Below are 15,464 nucleotides of genomic sequence, written 5' to 3' on the forward strand. Positions count from 1 at the left end.
GTTAGACTATTTGCATAGACTACTTATATATACTATATAAGTATATATACTTATACTATTATATACTATTTATATATATATATAAATTTATTGTTCTGAAATCTATTAAGAATTTATTTTGTACAAAGTAAAATGTTGGTTTGGATTCAGTTTTCATTTATCTATTAATTTATTTTGTACAAAGTAAAATGTTGGTTTAGATTGTTTTCATTTAAGTGCTATATTCTTGAAGCATTGTGAAGTACTTTTCTTAAAACTTTAGAACTTTTCTGTTTTTTAGAAACAAGAGTTGAAATAAAAGAATCTGTTCGTGGCCAAGATATTTTCATTATACAGACAATACCCAGGTAAGGGTTACCACTGCTTTATGTACCTCTTTTCTTCTAAAAACCTTAATGATAAATTATCTTTTCATGTGGATAGTTTAAGATTTTTTAAATGATGAATTTAAACTGTTAATTTAGTCTATATTAAATTACTTCCCAAAGCATAGTTCTAGTTTCTGGAATTCCTATTTTGTTTATCACGTTCTACTCTTACTGGTTTACTTGACCACCTTTCCAGACTTTCAGTGCCTCCAAGGCAAAATAGCTTACCTTTGCATCCGCCAAACCTAAGCCAGTGTCTGCCAGTTTAGCTCTGCTGAGAAGTTTGTACTGTTAGGCATACTGCCTAACCGCTCCTGGTTCACACCCATCAAGACAGTTTTTGTTTGTTTTTGGTGGTACCGGGGTTCAACACAGAGCCTTCACACTGAGTTACAGGCCTAATTCTTTCATTCATTCATTCATTCATTCATTTATTTATTTATTTATTTAGGTGACAGAGTCTCACTAAGTCAATGAGTCACCCAGGCTGGGCTTAAATTTGTAATTTTTGTGCCTCAGCCTCCCAGGGTACTGGGATCACAGGTATGTGCGCTGCTCCATCAAGACAGTTTTGTGCAGCATTTTATTGTGCACATTTTAAATTTTCTAGTCATCTTTTGGAGATAGCATTGCTGCTTCTCAACATGGGACTGGAGGGCTGACCCTGCAGGAATTCTGGCCTGAGAGCACGTTTCTATGTGAGATTAGCTTTATCTTCTTTCCCATCTCCTCAGAGGGGATGGGATGGTTGGGCAATTAGTCTTAGGAAATTCAGACCTTCATGTCTTTTTTTTTGTTTGTTTGTTTTGGTTTTTTTCTCCGGTACCGGGAACCGAACTCACGACCTTGCGCTTGCCAGGCAGGCGCTTTTGCCGCTGAGCTAAATCCCCAGCCCCAGACCTTCATGTCTTGATCAATCTGGATTCCTGGATAGGCGTAGTGGTATATGCCTGTAATCCAAACACTTGGGAGGCTGAGACAGGAGGATCACTGTGAGTTGGAAGTCAACCTGGGCTAAAAAGAGACTTCTTGGCCAGCATGAAATAGTTAGTGAGACCTTGTCAGAAAAAAAAACAACAAAATTTGGATTCTTACGTCCCGGAATAAGAATTGCACTGTGTGTGTGCAGTGCAGGCACTTTGTAGGTACTGTTTGAATCCTTAAATCCTCCATGACAGCTTTTCTTGTTCCCATTGAAGAGATTGAGAAGGCTGGGTCTGAAGGAGATTGAGGACCATGGGTCATGGTGTGAGTATTATATATGCAAATATAACAAAATCTCCTACACAGTGTTACACATAGATAGTATTTTAATACTCTCCTCTGGTTATGACAGTGTAATGTTCATATAAAAATTAGGCATATCAGGGCTGGGGTTATATGTCAGTGGCACAGCACCGGCCTGGCAAGCGTGAGGTCCTGAATTTTGATTCCCAACACCAGAAAAAAAAAGGAAAAAAAAATTAGGCATAGCAGTATATGAAGAGCTACTTTATCTTTTAAAGATTCTTAGTTTGAAATAATTAGAAATTTATAAGAAACTTGTACATATGACCTATAATGCAGCATGTATGATGATATATACATATATGATGCAGCCAATTTTAGAGTAAGTTATTACCCTCATACTTCCATGTGCTATTCCTGAAAACAAAGATTTTCCCTCTTATAACCAAAACACAACCATCAGAATCAGGGATCTTAACACCTGTGACTCCTGTGTAATTCTCAGGTCTCATTCAGAATCTGCCCATTGTCATAGCAGCTTTTAGAGCAGAAGGAAACTGTTCAGCACGTCAACTGTTTAGTCTTCAGACATGCAGTCTGCAGCAGTTCTCAGCTTTCCTTGACTTTGACAGTTTTGCACTTTTGTAGGCTGTTTTTTGAAGACTCACATTTTGTCACTTTGTCAAAATCCTTTAACCTGGGTTTGTCAGAAATTTCTGGATGAGATTCAGGTTGTGCATCTTTGGAAGGGGTGAAGCTGTATTCTTGTCTTTTTAAGAAAATTAATTAATTAATTTGTTGAGACAAGGTCTGGCTGAGTATTTCAGACTGGCCTTGAACATACAGCACTTCTCTGCCCGCTTGCCCTGGGATTACAGGCATGGGCCACCATGCCCAGCTGTTCTCATCATCTGTTCTTTGCTGCTGTATGATGTATTGCAGAGATGTCCCCCAGTTTATTTCCAGACTTGTCGTAGTGCAGTGGTACTGCAGTGAACATTCTTTTTTTTGTAACATTCTTGAATGTATGATATATTGCCCATGTTTCCAGTGTACCTGTAGAAAGATTCTAAGAAATGGAATTGCTGAGTATGAGGTTCCAGGCATTGTAGTATTGATAGATACAACTACACTTATAATATTTATAGTATTAATACACATGTGTGTTGCATTTCCTCCAGCAAATTTAGTTTTATATTGTTTGCCTCCTGGAGTGACTAGAGTCTTCCTGTTCGTTGGTTTTAACATGCAACTTAAATAAGATCTAAGGGGCTTGCATAAGTGTCCATAGAAAGTGGATTCTACATTGCTTTTGTTTTTCCTCTTACATAACATTGGCCTTGAATTTGGGAAGCATTTGGCACTGCTATTGCACATTTCCAGGTCTGACAGACCCAGCTTAACAAAGCTTTTTACTACACATAGTGACTTGTATTACTTATTACTTACAATTATGCTATATTGAGACTACACAATCTCTTTCGGAGGAAGTATCTTATTGAGTGTACATTTTATGTAGATATTGATAGAGAGATAACTATATCTCTTTTTTTTTTTTTGGTACTGGGAATCAAACTCAGGACCTTGCACTTGCCAGGCAGGCACCTGTGCCTCTGAGCTATATCCCCAACCCTGAGAGGTAACTATAGATGTAGATACAGATACAGATTTTTTTCTCTTTAAACTTTATTTTAAAACGATGCAGAATTTCAAAACAAGATGATAGGAAATTAACAATGGTTGTTATATTGCATATTGTTATCTTCACAGTAGTTGTTCAGATTTCCAGATATAGGCATGCAAAATTGATCAATTAGGCTTTAACTGTAGAAATTAGTAGTACAATTATCTTAGTTATTTTGTGTGTGTATATATATATTTTTTTCCCCTTCCTTTCTTTTCTCCTTCCCCCATCCCAGTTGTTCTTTCCCTCTGAGAAGTTCCTTTCGCTTTCACAATATCTATTATACCTTTCAGATTTTATTCACTCTTTCAGTTTCTTACACTAGAGAGACAATACAATGTTTACACATGCAGGTCTGATTTATTTCACTTGTGAGTACGGTCTCTAGTTGCATCCATTTACCTGTAAAAGTTTTATAGCTGAGTAGTACTCCATTGTATAAAAATACCACATCTTTTATCCATTCCTCAGTTGATGGGCATTTGGGTTGTTTCCAAGATTTAGCTATGACAAATTGTGCTTCTATAAACATGAGTGCACATATATACCCAGAAGGGGAATACCTGGGTCGAATGGGACCTCTGATCCTAGTTTTCTGAGGAATCTCCATGCTGATTTCCACAATGGCTGTACTACTCTACACTCCCACCAACAGTGGAGAAGGGTTCCTTTTTCCCCACAGCCTTGCCGGCATTTGTTATTGGTTGACTTCTTGATGATAGCCATTCTTTCTGGGGTGAGATGGAATCTTAGTGTTGTGTTAATTTGCATTTCTCAAATGACCTTTTTTGTTGTTGTTAGGCAGGGCCACATATGTAGTTCAGGCAGGCCTTGAACTGTGTAGCACAGGCTGGCCTCAAACTCGGCAGCAATCTTCCCTCAAGGCAAACCTCCTGCCTCAGCTTCCCCAGTGCTGGAATTACAGGTATGCGCCACCAGGCCTGGCTATGAACTCTTTCTTGAAGGGTAGAATACAGAACCTCAGCCTTTCAGCCACAGATGTGGACGAGCTTTGCCATTAATCTTCCATGAAATAGTAGGTCTAAGTCCAAAGGCAGAATTGGTTGGCCGAGTCTCTTCCCTACCTTACCTGACTTTATGTTAGCAAAGAATGTGGGTCATTAGGGAGAATTGCTGAGGAAATCTCATGGGCACTGCTCATTGACTGCATTGTAACCTGGAATTTGAACTGGAATTTGAGCCCTTTCAGCTCTTCTCTTGGAAAAGCCAGGGAATGAGCACTGGTGTTAGTTATCCTTGTGCTGGCATGTGAACCAGCTGTGTTCTGGGGCCCTTTGTTCTGTTGCTTGTATTTAGGAAACATCCCTGACCTAGAGACCCTGTTTTGTTAGTCCTCACAGTATGGATGACATTAATGATTGAGGATATGAGCTGCCTTCCCTGCTGTTTGTAGACCACTCAGGTACAGCTATTAGAGAGCAAGGAGGTTGTTAAACTTTTTGTGTTCCTGATGAGTTGGAGAGTTGAGACATTGATACCTGTGAAAGTGTAATTTTCTTAGTGTCTTCTCCTGCTTTTCCTAGTGCTGGAGATGAGACTCAGGACCTTGTACATGGTAAACAAGTGCTCTGCCATTGAGATTTTTCAGTGTATTGCTTAATCATAGGATTGACCCAGTGAGACCTAATTTGTTGGTTTTAGGGCTTGGAACGTAGTGCCTAAGATTGAATGTTTTTATAGCACATTTTCCTGAGGCTAACAAGTATTCCTTTGGAAGTATACTTTTGTGGGGGCACACTGGGGATTGGAGCCAGTGCCTTTGCACTGACCTACTTCCTCAGCCCTTTCTAAGTTTTAAAAACTTGATACATGTTAATAAAAAATATTTAAAATTACATTAAAGATACATAACCAAAATGTCAAAAAATATTTTAAATTTTGAGACAGGGTCTTGCTAAGTTGCACAGGTTGGGCTTGAACTTTCAGCACTGGCAGCATGCTTCTGCACATTTTAGGTATGTAATTGTACGTATAGGATTGTGTGATGGGGTTGAACCCATACTTTCTGAGAGAATGTGTCTCCTTCCATGTCCCCATAGAACATGTGTTTCATGCTGTCTACAGCACCCAGAGCGGTGCCTGGCCTGTAATAGATCCTTAGTAAACTTGTTTAATGAACCGGTGGATTTTGATCTATGTCACTAGCATATGTAGTCCCTCAAATACTTGTAGAATGAATACTCTACACAATTTTTACGCATTTGTCTTTTCTGTATCTTCACAAGGTAATCCCTTTTTGACATTATTTCCTTCCCCACTGGATCTCATCTCAAATTGCAAAGATCACTGGGTGTGGTGGCACATACCTGTAATCCCAGGATTTGGGAGGCTAAAGCAGGAGGATTGCTCTGATTTTGAGGCCAGCCTGGGCTACAAAGTGAGTTCAAGGCCAGCCTGAACTTCATAGTGAAACCCTGTCTCAAAAAGACCAAAACAAAAAAAAATTGCAAAGACCTTTGCGTTTCTCTTTTTGCTTTGAAATTCCTGGTTGTGGCTCAGACTGCCCTGACCATGTATTGTCAGTGTAAATTCACAATCTGTTGTCATGGTGTAAAAACATTCACGGTTAATAGCACTTTCCTTTTTGGATCCCTTTTCTCTGTCCATGGTCACTCAAACTAGTCAGTGAAGATGTTGTTCTTAGTGTAGAAACAGCATCTTGTTGGGAGCCGCTGGAGTTGGTTGTTGGTCATGTGTGTGAGGGTGGGACAGAACCAGAGTGCTTCGGGCAGTCAAACTACCTCAGTACTGAAAAAAGTGTCCAGCTTGGACAATTACAGTCTTAGTCGCCAGGCAACATTATCTCTCATGATACTACTTTGCAAGTGTATAAAATAAATGCCCCTATTGTTGAAGTCAATCCTCCTGCTCATCAGGCAAGAGATAACTCCACCTGACCCCAGCTCTTGTCTGTTGTCTTTATTTTTCTCATACCCACTGCCGTTTCTCTCCAGGGTACAATGAGAGACCAATGAGGTTCGCTACATCTTGTTAATGTCCTTTGTCATAAGAAGTGGTATTTTATGTGGTTCTTAGTACTGGAGGAAAAAAGGTATTGGATTTGCCACAGTAAATTGCTACTTTTATGACTTGACTACTGAATACTCTTAACAACTGAAGAACCAGGAATTTAATTTTTTACTATTAGCTGCTGGGTTCAGAGATGAAAGAATATATCTTAGAGATCTTTCTTTGATTGAGATAGAGGAGAATTTTTTTTTTTTTTTTTGAGACAGGGTCTTGCTGTGTAGTTCAGGCTGGCCTCAAACTTACAGCTGTCCTCCTGCCTTAGCTTCTTGAGTGCTGTACTGGCATGTCTGCAAGAGGATGTTACCTAAAATTAGAAAGCTAATTTTATGCCTGCCTGGCAAGCGCAAAGTCTTGAGTTTGATTCCTGATACCGAAAAAAAGAAAAGATAGCTAATTTTAAGGCGAGTGGTAGAGCACTTGCCTAGTATGCATGAGGCCCTGGGTTCAACCCCTGGTACCATGAGAACATAAGTTGATTAAGACAAACAGACCAAAGCTTGGTCATTCAGATAGATAACCTTGGCTGCCTTTAGAGCCCTCATTCTAAGACAGACAGACTTCCTTCCTTTCTTCCTTCCTTCCTGCCTTCCTTCCTTTTTTTTTTTTTTTTTTTTTTTTTCCTCCGGTACCGGGAACCGAACTCAAACGACCTTGCGCTTGCCAGGCAGGCGCTTTTGCCGCTGAGCTAAATCCCCAGCCCCCTGCCTTCCTTCCTTTAGAACTTTAGAACTCCTAAAATCACTTTCAGTACTGGCAGCATATTTCTTTTAACCACTCCAATAATTGTAAGTTTTTGTTTGTTGAGGATGGATTTAATTTTTGGAATGTTGAATGAAGTGATAATGCTGGTATGGTATGGTAGTTGAACTGTGAGTGCTACTCAAAGAAATTCCAAATCCACTGAGCAGTGAAATTAAAGTACACTAAATATAAATTTAGAAAGTATTTTTTTGAAGGACAGTTTCATGTTTACGTGCAAGTACTAGCATGTTGATATGAAAAATACCATTTATAAGCTGGGCATGGTGGTACACACCTGTAACCCCAGCACTCAGGAGGCTGAGGCAGGTGGATTACCGTGCGTTTGAGGCCAGCCTGAGCTACATAAGCAAGTTCAAGGCAGTCTGTACTACGTAATGAGAGTCTGTCTCAACCCAAAAGAAACCCAAAAAAACACCCCAAAACCAATTACAGCTTATTTGTTGAAAACAGACCTATCCTGTTCCCACGTTCCCATTACTTCTATCTATGGTGCTATTTTTTGAAGTTTAATGAATGTGTAAACTGTGTCTATTTCCTTAATACATGTGAGTTTTTGCCTATCTAAAATGATAGCACAGTCAGGGCTATTTTATATAAGGTTGTGATTATTCTAGGGTAAAAAAAGGAAAAAAACCAAAAAACTGTTGATAAAATAGTTAAGGTTGTCCTACTTAGATACAAAGACTACAAGAACTGGCCTGGATGTGCATGGAACATTCTTAGGGAACAGATAAAGCAGAGGCTTCGGGCCAATTTCTTTTCTCCCTGCCTGCCCACGGAGTAGCTGTGTCCAATTTGGCTACTGTCTCTCAGTGACTGGATAAAGCCTGTGTGACAAAGGCCCCTTTGTCATCTTCCCGACCAGTAAGAAGTGGGGGCTCAGAAAGATTTCGTTGGCCTTGGGCTGGAGGGTGTCATTAGGTATAGGTCAGCAGGAAGAAAAAAAACTAGAAAATAAACCCTCATGAAAGAAATTAGAATGAAAGGAAAACCTGAAACCAGTCTCCTCAAAAATTATCTTGCTACACTACTGTCTTACTCTTGGACCTGCTTTGTGCTGGGCTTCGCACGCCCCATGATGTGGGGCAATTGTATATTATAAATGCCATAACGGTGCTAGCTAAAAACCTGTTAACTACTTGGACAATTGCTCTTGCAGAATCTACTAAATTGACTCGAACTCTAGTTCCGTTGTTGACATTGAGGTCTAGTTTAATAGGTCACATCCAGTGTAGTAAAGCTGTGTAAGACCACACAGCATCACACAAGTAGAAGGTTAAAGTGCCAGGCCCCTGGTGGCGCATGACTGTAATCCCAGCACGTGGGATGCTGAGGCAGGAGGATCGCTGCAAGTTCGAGACCAGCCTGGGCTATAAAGTGAGCTCAAGGCCAGCCTGAACTTCATAGGGAGACCCTGTCTCAAAAAGGACCCCCCTAAAAAAAAGAAGATTAAGATAGGAGGATCACAAGATCAAGCCAAAGTTGACAAGCAGCCTGCCAATGGAAGAGGACTTTGGTTGTAGTATATTTGATTTCTAGTATGGATTATAAGTGTGGACCCCGGGGATTATTTACATGCATGCCATCTTCTGCATGGTATGCGGTCTTCCAGTTGAACATTCTGGAGGTTACAAGTCATTGATTTGGATCCTCTCACTATGGAATAAAGACTTAAGTCTTTGGGAGAGGAATGTTCCTTTAGAGTTAAGTGTTCCCTGATGTGATTATGTCCTGCACGTCTGTTTTCTAGACCGATAGTCATTTCTCTTTGTCCCCATTCTCTCCCATTTTGTAAGTACATATCATCACCCCATGGAAGATTCAGTGGACGTGGACATGAGCCCCCTGGGGCCCCAGAACTGTCTTTTCAGTTGTAACTAAAGGCTGACAAAGATTGTCACTTTAATGTGAGTAATGCTGAAGATGAGTATCAGTTATTAAGAAAGTCAGTTTAAGGGCTGTTGCAAAGGATAAATTTCACATTGTTAAAGCAGGGGCAATGAATTAAGAAGGCAGTCCAACTAAAGTTACATTGGCAGCTTTGAAAATGTCTGAACAGCCAATGGTTTCCCTTGAGGACTTGGAAATTACACCGCTTGTGTTTTTTGTTTTGTTTTTTGTTTTTGAGACGGGGTCTCACTATGTCGTTCAGGTTGGCCCCTTGGACTCACTGTGTAGCCATAGCTGGGCTTGAACTCCTGCTTCAGCCTCCCAGTTGCTGGGATTACAGATATGCACCACCATGTCTGCCCTACCACCTGTGGTCTTAAGGATGAAATGTGTGTCCAGTGTGTATATTAGAGGATAGCACATAGTTGCTGTGTAGGAAGATGCAGAGTCAGAAGAGGAAGAGGAAGTGGATGAAAAATTTGTAAGTATATCTGGAAAGTGATCTGCCTCCAGGAGTGGTAGCAGGGTTCCAGAGGAAAAAAGTAAACCTAGCTGCTGAAGATGATGATGGAGATGATGATTTGATGATGAGGAAACTGAAGAGAAAGCTCCAGTGAAAATATATATAAGATACTCCAGCCACAAATGCACAAAAATCAAACCAGAATGCAAAAGACTCAAAACTTAACGCCAAGATCAAAAGGTCAAAGATCCTTCAAAAAAACCTCCTAAAACACCCAAAGGACCTATTGGTCTGGTGGGTTGTTTTTTTGTTTTGTTTTGTTCTGTTTTTGGGGGTCTTTTTCACTATGGAGTTCAGGCTGGCCTCGAACTCACAGCGATCCTCCTGCCTTAGCCTCCCAAGTAGTGCTGGGATTATAAGCGTGTGCAACCACATCCAGCAGGACCTAGTTTTGTAAAAGACATTAAAGCAAAAATGCAAGCAAGTATAGAGTAAGGTGTTTCTCTTCCCAAAGTAGAAACCAAGTTCATCAGTTATGTGAAGAATTGCTTTCAGGTGACCAAGTAGAAGGCTGGTCAAGATCTCTGGCAGTGAAAGAAGTTTTTAAGAAAACACAGTTTACAAGAAAAAGAAAAGAAGAAAACACAGTTTACAAGAAAAAGAAAAAAAGAAAACACAGTTTATAGTTTGTTAAAATTGTCTTTTTTCTTTTGTAAAACAGTTGATGTTTGACTATCCTTTTAATAATGCAAAATGAGAACTTTCCCTACTGTATTTGATAAATATTTTCCAGGTTCTATAGCTGTGAATGTGTTTTCCAGAATGCCTATTTAGTTTTCCAAGGTGAAACTCCAACTTTTTTGCTTGGTTTTAAGTGTTGAGTGTTATGTGTTGAGTGTTAAGCTAGGACATAGTAATAGTGATGGTCAGATATAGAAATGGTAGGGAGATAAAAAATATACATGTGAAATAAATTCAATATTTTAACAAGTTTAAAAAAAAAGAATGATCCAAGCTGAAGCTGTGTCTCTCGCCTTCCTCTGAGATGGGGTCTGCCCTGTTTACCATTTTAAGCCCCCAGTACTTGACACAAGTTGCACAATACATACTTGTTGAATGGATGCTTGAACTAAAACAGACTGAGTGTTAGGAATTCCCAAGTACCTTCAAAACATTTGATAATTGTTTTGTCATCATTGAGTCAAAAGACTGTGTGTCTTCTGACTTTTGATTCCAGACTTAGGCATTATCATCTAGGATATGAAGGAGGAAGATGCTCTAGTTTCTTTCAGAGGAAAGAAATGATAACCAGAAGAGTAGAACTTACCAGTATTCCAAAAGGAATGTCATTATAGTCTTGAGGAATCAACCTATGCTCTGGGAGAGGTGTTTTTATGTTGGTTTGTTTGTTTTAAATCATAGAATCCTGCCATGGTGACAACAAACACAAATTATAGAGGTGAGATTGGAAGTTCTATGAGTTGGATGTGGAAGTGGAGAACACTTGTCAGAGTCCTTGCTCACTCTCAGATAAACTGCCTTTGAGAGAGATGGAAATATAAATTGGAAGACACTAGAAGGAAATAGCCTGGTTGTCCTGCAAGCTAAAAAGCTTGCCACCTCTTCTGCAAACATGTATTAGGTCTCTGCTGGGTCAGTGGTAGGTTCCCACTTTGCCACAATGAGGGCAGCCTCACTCCCACATGGCAGTTCAGGAACTTCACCTGCAGAACCGCTCTGCTTTTGCTAGGACCCAGTGATGTGGGAAAATGCAACCCATTTCTTGACCCAGAGAGGAGTATCTTAGTTAGTTTTCTCAATGCTGAGACAAAATATCTGTGACCCAAAGTTTAAAAAGGAAACGTTTATTTAGCTCAGTTTGTAGAAGTTTCAGTCCATAATCCACTGGCTCCAAGACAGGGTGGCACATAGCAGAGGGGCAGCTATTCATAGTGGTGGAAGACAGTAAAACCAGCAAGGGAGAGTGAGACAAGCCTCTTTCTGTCCCTTATATTACTGGGATTAGGGCAGTGCCAATTGTGCCAATCCAGTCTATAGATCAAGCAGTCATCCACCCCTAACCCCAGCATTGCATGATGAATCAATCACACACTGTAGATTCAACCACCTCCAGAAAACCCTGTGATTGCATGAGGCTTTGGGGAGACATCTAGACACAAACTGTAACATTTGGATTTCTTACTATTCTTGTTGCTGAGACGAAATACCTGACACCCACCCAAAGTTAAAGGAGGACAGGTTTATTTGGTTGACAGTGTGTAGAGGTTTCGGTCCATAATCGGCTGGTTCCAGGGCAGGGTGCCTTGGCAGAGCGGCATCGCAGAGGAGAACAGTTCATGGTGCCCACAAGATAGCAAAAGCAAGAAGTGGGGAAGAGAGAGAAAAGCCTCTTTTTGTCCCTTATATTCTATCCAGTTTACTGGGATTAGGGTGATGCCAATCCAATCATGGACTGATTCAGCAATTACCCACCCTTAACCCCAGCACCCTTAATCCCAGCATTGCAGTGCAAATCTGTCACACATTCTAGATTCAGTCACCTCTGAAAAAAAGCCTGTGATTGCATAAGGCTTTGAGGGGACATCTAGACACAAACCATAACAAGGTGTTTGAGGACTCATGGGAAATCCCAGGTGGAGCCAGAAGAGGCCAAGTGCAGGTAGATGTAGGAAGAATGTCCCAAAGGATCTAACAGGCCTCGCCTTCAGAAGAAAGGAGCCCACCTTAGGTTGATCAGCCTTGGCAAAGAGCAGCAGCCCACAGTCATTACCATTGGAATTTGCTTTTCCTTCATATACCTTTCAGGGTCATATTTCCTTCTCTCTGTGCATAATATTTGTCAGGAATCTGTCCCAGCGAGAAGGGACAGAAGTTTTTGAAAAGTTCCAGGACCACCTCATCCTCTATCTCTCACAAGAAAGAAAGTTGAGATCCTTTCTGAGAGTTAATATGTATAATTCACTCAGAAAAACAAATGTTAACTCTTCCAGAGATGTGAATACAGCTGTGATGGAGCTGCTGATCATGGCTTATGCACTGAAGACTTCCTGTGCTAGGAACATCATTGGAGTCATCCCCTATTTCCCCTATAGCAAACAAAGCAAGATGAGGAAGAGGGGTTCCATTGTGTGCAAGCTCCTGGCATCCATGCTGGCAAAAGCAGGTGAGTGAACAGAAAACTTGGAGTTCCTATTTGAGATTAGATCTTAACCTGAAGTATCTAGTTTGGGACCTTTTTTTCTGTTCTGTTTATTGCGTGCTTTTTCTTATGTTCTCTTTTGCATAGTTTGGTTAAGAATATGTGAGCTTATAATTCTTACAGTTTTATTTTTAGAATGGTAATACTTCATTGTTTTCTCCTCTATAGCAGACTTTTTTTTATCATTCTGTCACTTTTTTATTTCATCTAGTTATCACATTTTACTTGTCAGGCTTGGCAATCTTGTGTGATCTTTCAGATGTGTTTTCCCGAGTTAGCTACATTCTTTTTAGGTTCATAGCATTAAAAGTGGATTTTTCTTTTACTGTTTCTTTATTTTATGTACTCTGCCCCTCCCTCCATCTCTTCCCTCCATCCCTTTGGCCTTGGCAGCTCATTTTCATTGTTTTTATTCTATTTATGTAGCAATGGCATAATTCCTGACGTATAAATAAAATGTAATAATATCTTATAATTATTGAGCTTTTATTTATTTGATGTTTATTAAAAATAATAATAAAACTTCCTTTGCTCTGGAAGTTTTGCAGTGACTTTTGACTGTTTGCAAGGTTTTTGTACATGTACTGTTTCTGTTCAATACTGTTGATTATACGAATATGATTTCTTTGTCTTTCCTGTAAGAATGCTTCATAAACCATCTTTTATCACATAAAGAAATTATTCTAAGCTTCAGCATCTTGTGGTTATCCTGTATGCGTTTCTTTTTTTCTGATATACCTATTACTTTGCTTTTGATTTCTTGTTCCTCTCTGCCATAGCCATGGTCCTTCAATATTTATTTCTCCCTATATTTTTTTCTCTATATATTTTTAATAAAGGCTTTTTATTGTTGACACCTATTATTGCTTTGGTATTTATTAACTCCATAGTCATATTTTCACTTCTGTCTCATTTTTCTTTTCTCACTTTTCAGGATCAAGCTAATAATAGAGGACAGCATTTTTCTTTCATCTTGAGTTCTTTGGTCCTGTGCAAAGTCATGGGTTCCTTGGCATTAAGCTCAACACATTTTTTACTTCATCAGGTTTATGGAGCTTTACAGTAAAAGTCTGTAACTGTGGTGCTGGTTATATCCACTGCCTTCAGTCTTCTGGTAGGAAACAGGAGTTGAACACCTAGTTTGTATCCACTGTAGCCATTAACTTGTAGGGGAGAACTTTGTAATTTTTTGTTTTAAAATTTCAGGTTTAACTCACATTATCACTATGGATCTTCACCAAAAGGAAATACAAGGCTTTTTCAGCTTCCCCGTGGACAACCTTAGAGCCTCACCTTTCCTGCTTCAGTACATCCAGGAAGAAGTGAGGAGCCAGCAGCTCACATCCCATTGCCCTCAAATCCTATTTAGTTTTTTCTGGTATCAGATTTTAGTATTGAAAGGCACATCGGATGATTGTGTCCCTTCAGCCTTAATGCCTGCAGCAGCCAGATAGACTCAGCATGTAGTCATGGAGGATCATATTTTTAAAAGACATTAAAAACAGATTTCCTTAGCAATTTGCATATGTTTTCTAGAATGAAGGTTTTAAGATTGATCGATTGACTGATGATGGTGCAGGGGACTGAACTTAGGGTCTAGCTCTGAGCTACACTTCTAGCCTTTTTTTTAGACAGGTTCTCACTGAGTTGTCCGGGTTGGGATCCAACTTGCCATACTCCTGCCTCAGCCTCCCAGAGTGCTGGGATGCAGGCATGTACCACCATGCCCAGCCCCTAAATTTTGTTTATCAAGGGGAAATCTGACTCTGAATGTTTTATTTTGTTTTATTTGTTTTGTTTTTGTGACAGAGTCTTGCTGTGTACTTCAGGCTGGTCTTAAACTCACAGCCATCCCGCTGCCTCAGCCCACTGAGTGCTTGAATAACGGGCGTGTGTCACTATACCTGGCTGAATTATTTTTTATTTTTGTGATGTAGTACTTTTGCAGAGATGCTAATTCATAAATGGTGAAAAAATGTAAGTGTGTGAGTAAAGTTTTAACATATTTGATTGCTAGTTTGGATCACTGTTACAAGAGGAAAAACATATAATATCAGCATCCAGGTTGTTTTGGGTTTTGTAGGGGGAAGTGGTTTTTTTTGAGACAGGGTCTACCATGTAGTTCAGGCTGGCCTTGGACACACTGTGTAGCCCAGGCTGGCCTCAAACTCATGGTACTCCTCCTGCCTCAGCCTCTGAGTGCTGAGATTACAGACGTGCACCACCATGCCCAGCTGTCTTTTTTTTAAATAACCTTATGGTATTTTCTGTTTTTCCTCCAAATATAGATTCCAAATTACAGAAACGCAGTCATTGTAGCAAAATCTCCTGATGCTGCAAAAAGGTAACTAAACTAGACATTTATAAAAATCCTTTTCAGGTAAATCTGAAGTCAGAATTATTTGTTTTGGAATCCAAGACTGTCATAACATGGCTAACTCTCAGGCTTTCTCGCATGTCATTGTCACATGCATCCCCACAGGTTTCTATCCAGCCTGCCAGAGGCTGAGTGCAACTCTGAGTTAACACAGTTTGCCCCTGGGAGGAAATGAAGTTCTTCTTTCCAGGTCGCAGGAAAAGGAAATCAGTTGGGCTATGAGCATTTTTCAGGGAATAGCCTTTAGGACACCTTTTTGAACAGTTTTTCTAAAGCTGTCCACTAGAATGCTGGAGAAAGGAGGTGGTTATCAAGAATAAAAAAAAGCAAAAAATATTCGACAAGGATAGAAGCAAAATTATCTAGAATCAGATACCAACCCAGCTCATATGCCCTTGAGGCATTTACATTGTGGCCTGATT

General features: G+C 39.9%; 1 protein-coding gene across 1 annotated transcript in view; it reads left to right on the forward strand.

The window, feature by feature from the left end:
* The window catches only part of Prpsap1 (phosphoribosyl pyrophosphate synthetase-associated protein 1), a 36,449-nt gene that overhangs the window by 8,506 nt on the left and 12,479 nt on the right, over nucleotides 1-15,464 (forward strand). Inside the window, exons 3-6 of the mRNA XM_005407435.2 lie at nucleotides 281-347; nucleotides 12,457-12,629; nucleotides 13,872-13,987; nucleotides 14,954-15,009. Coding sequence (XP_005407492.1) covers nucleotides 281-347; nucleotides 12,457-12,629; nucleotides 13,872-13,987; nucleotides 14,954-15,009 — 412 coding nt within the window. The remainder of the gene's footprint in view (nucleotides 1-280; nucleotides 348-12,456; nucleotides 12,630-13,871; nucleotides 13,988-14,953; nucleotides 15,010-15,464) is intronic.

This window comes from Chinchilla lanigera, unplaced genomic scaffold (assembly GCF_000276665.1).
Source record: "Chinchilla lanigera isolate Chin_1 unplaced genomic scaffold, ChiLan1.0 scaffold00105, whole genome shotgun sequence".
Lineage (NCBI taxonomy): Eukaryota > Metazoa > Chordata > Mammalia > Rodentia > Chinchillidae > Chinchilla > Chinchilla lanigera.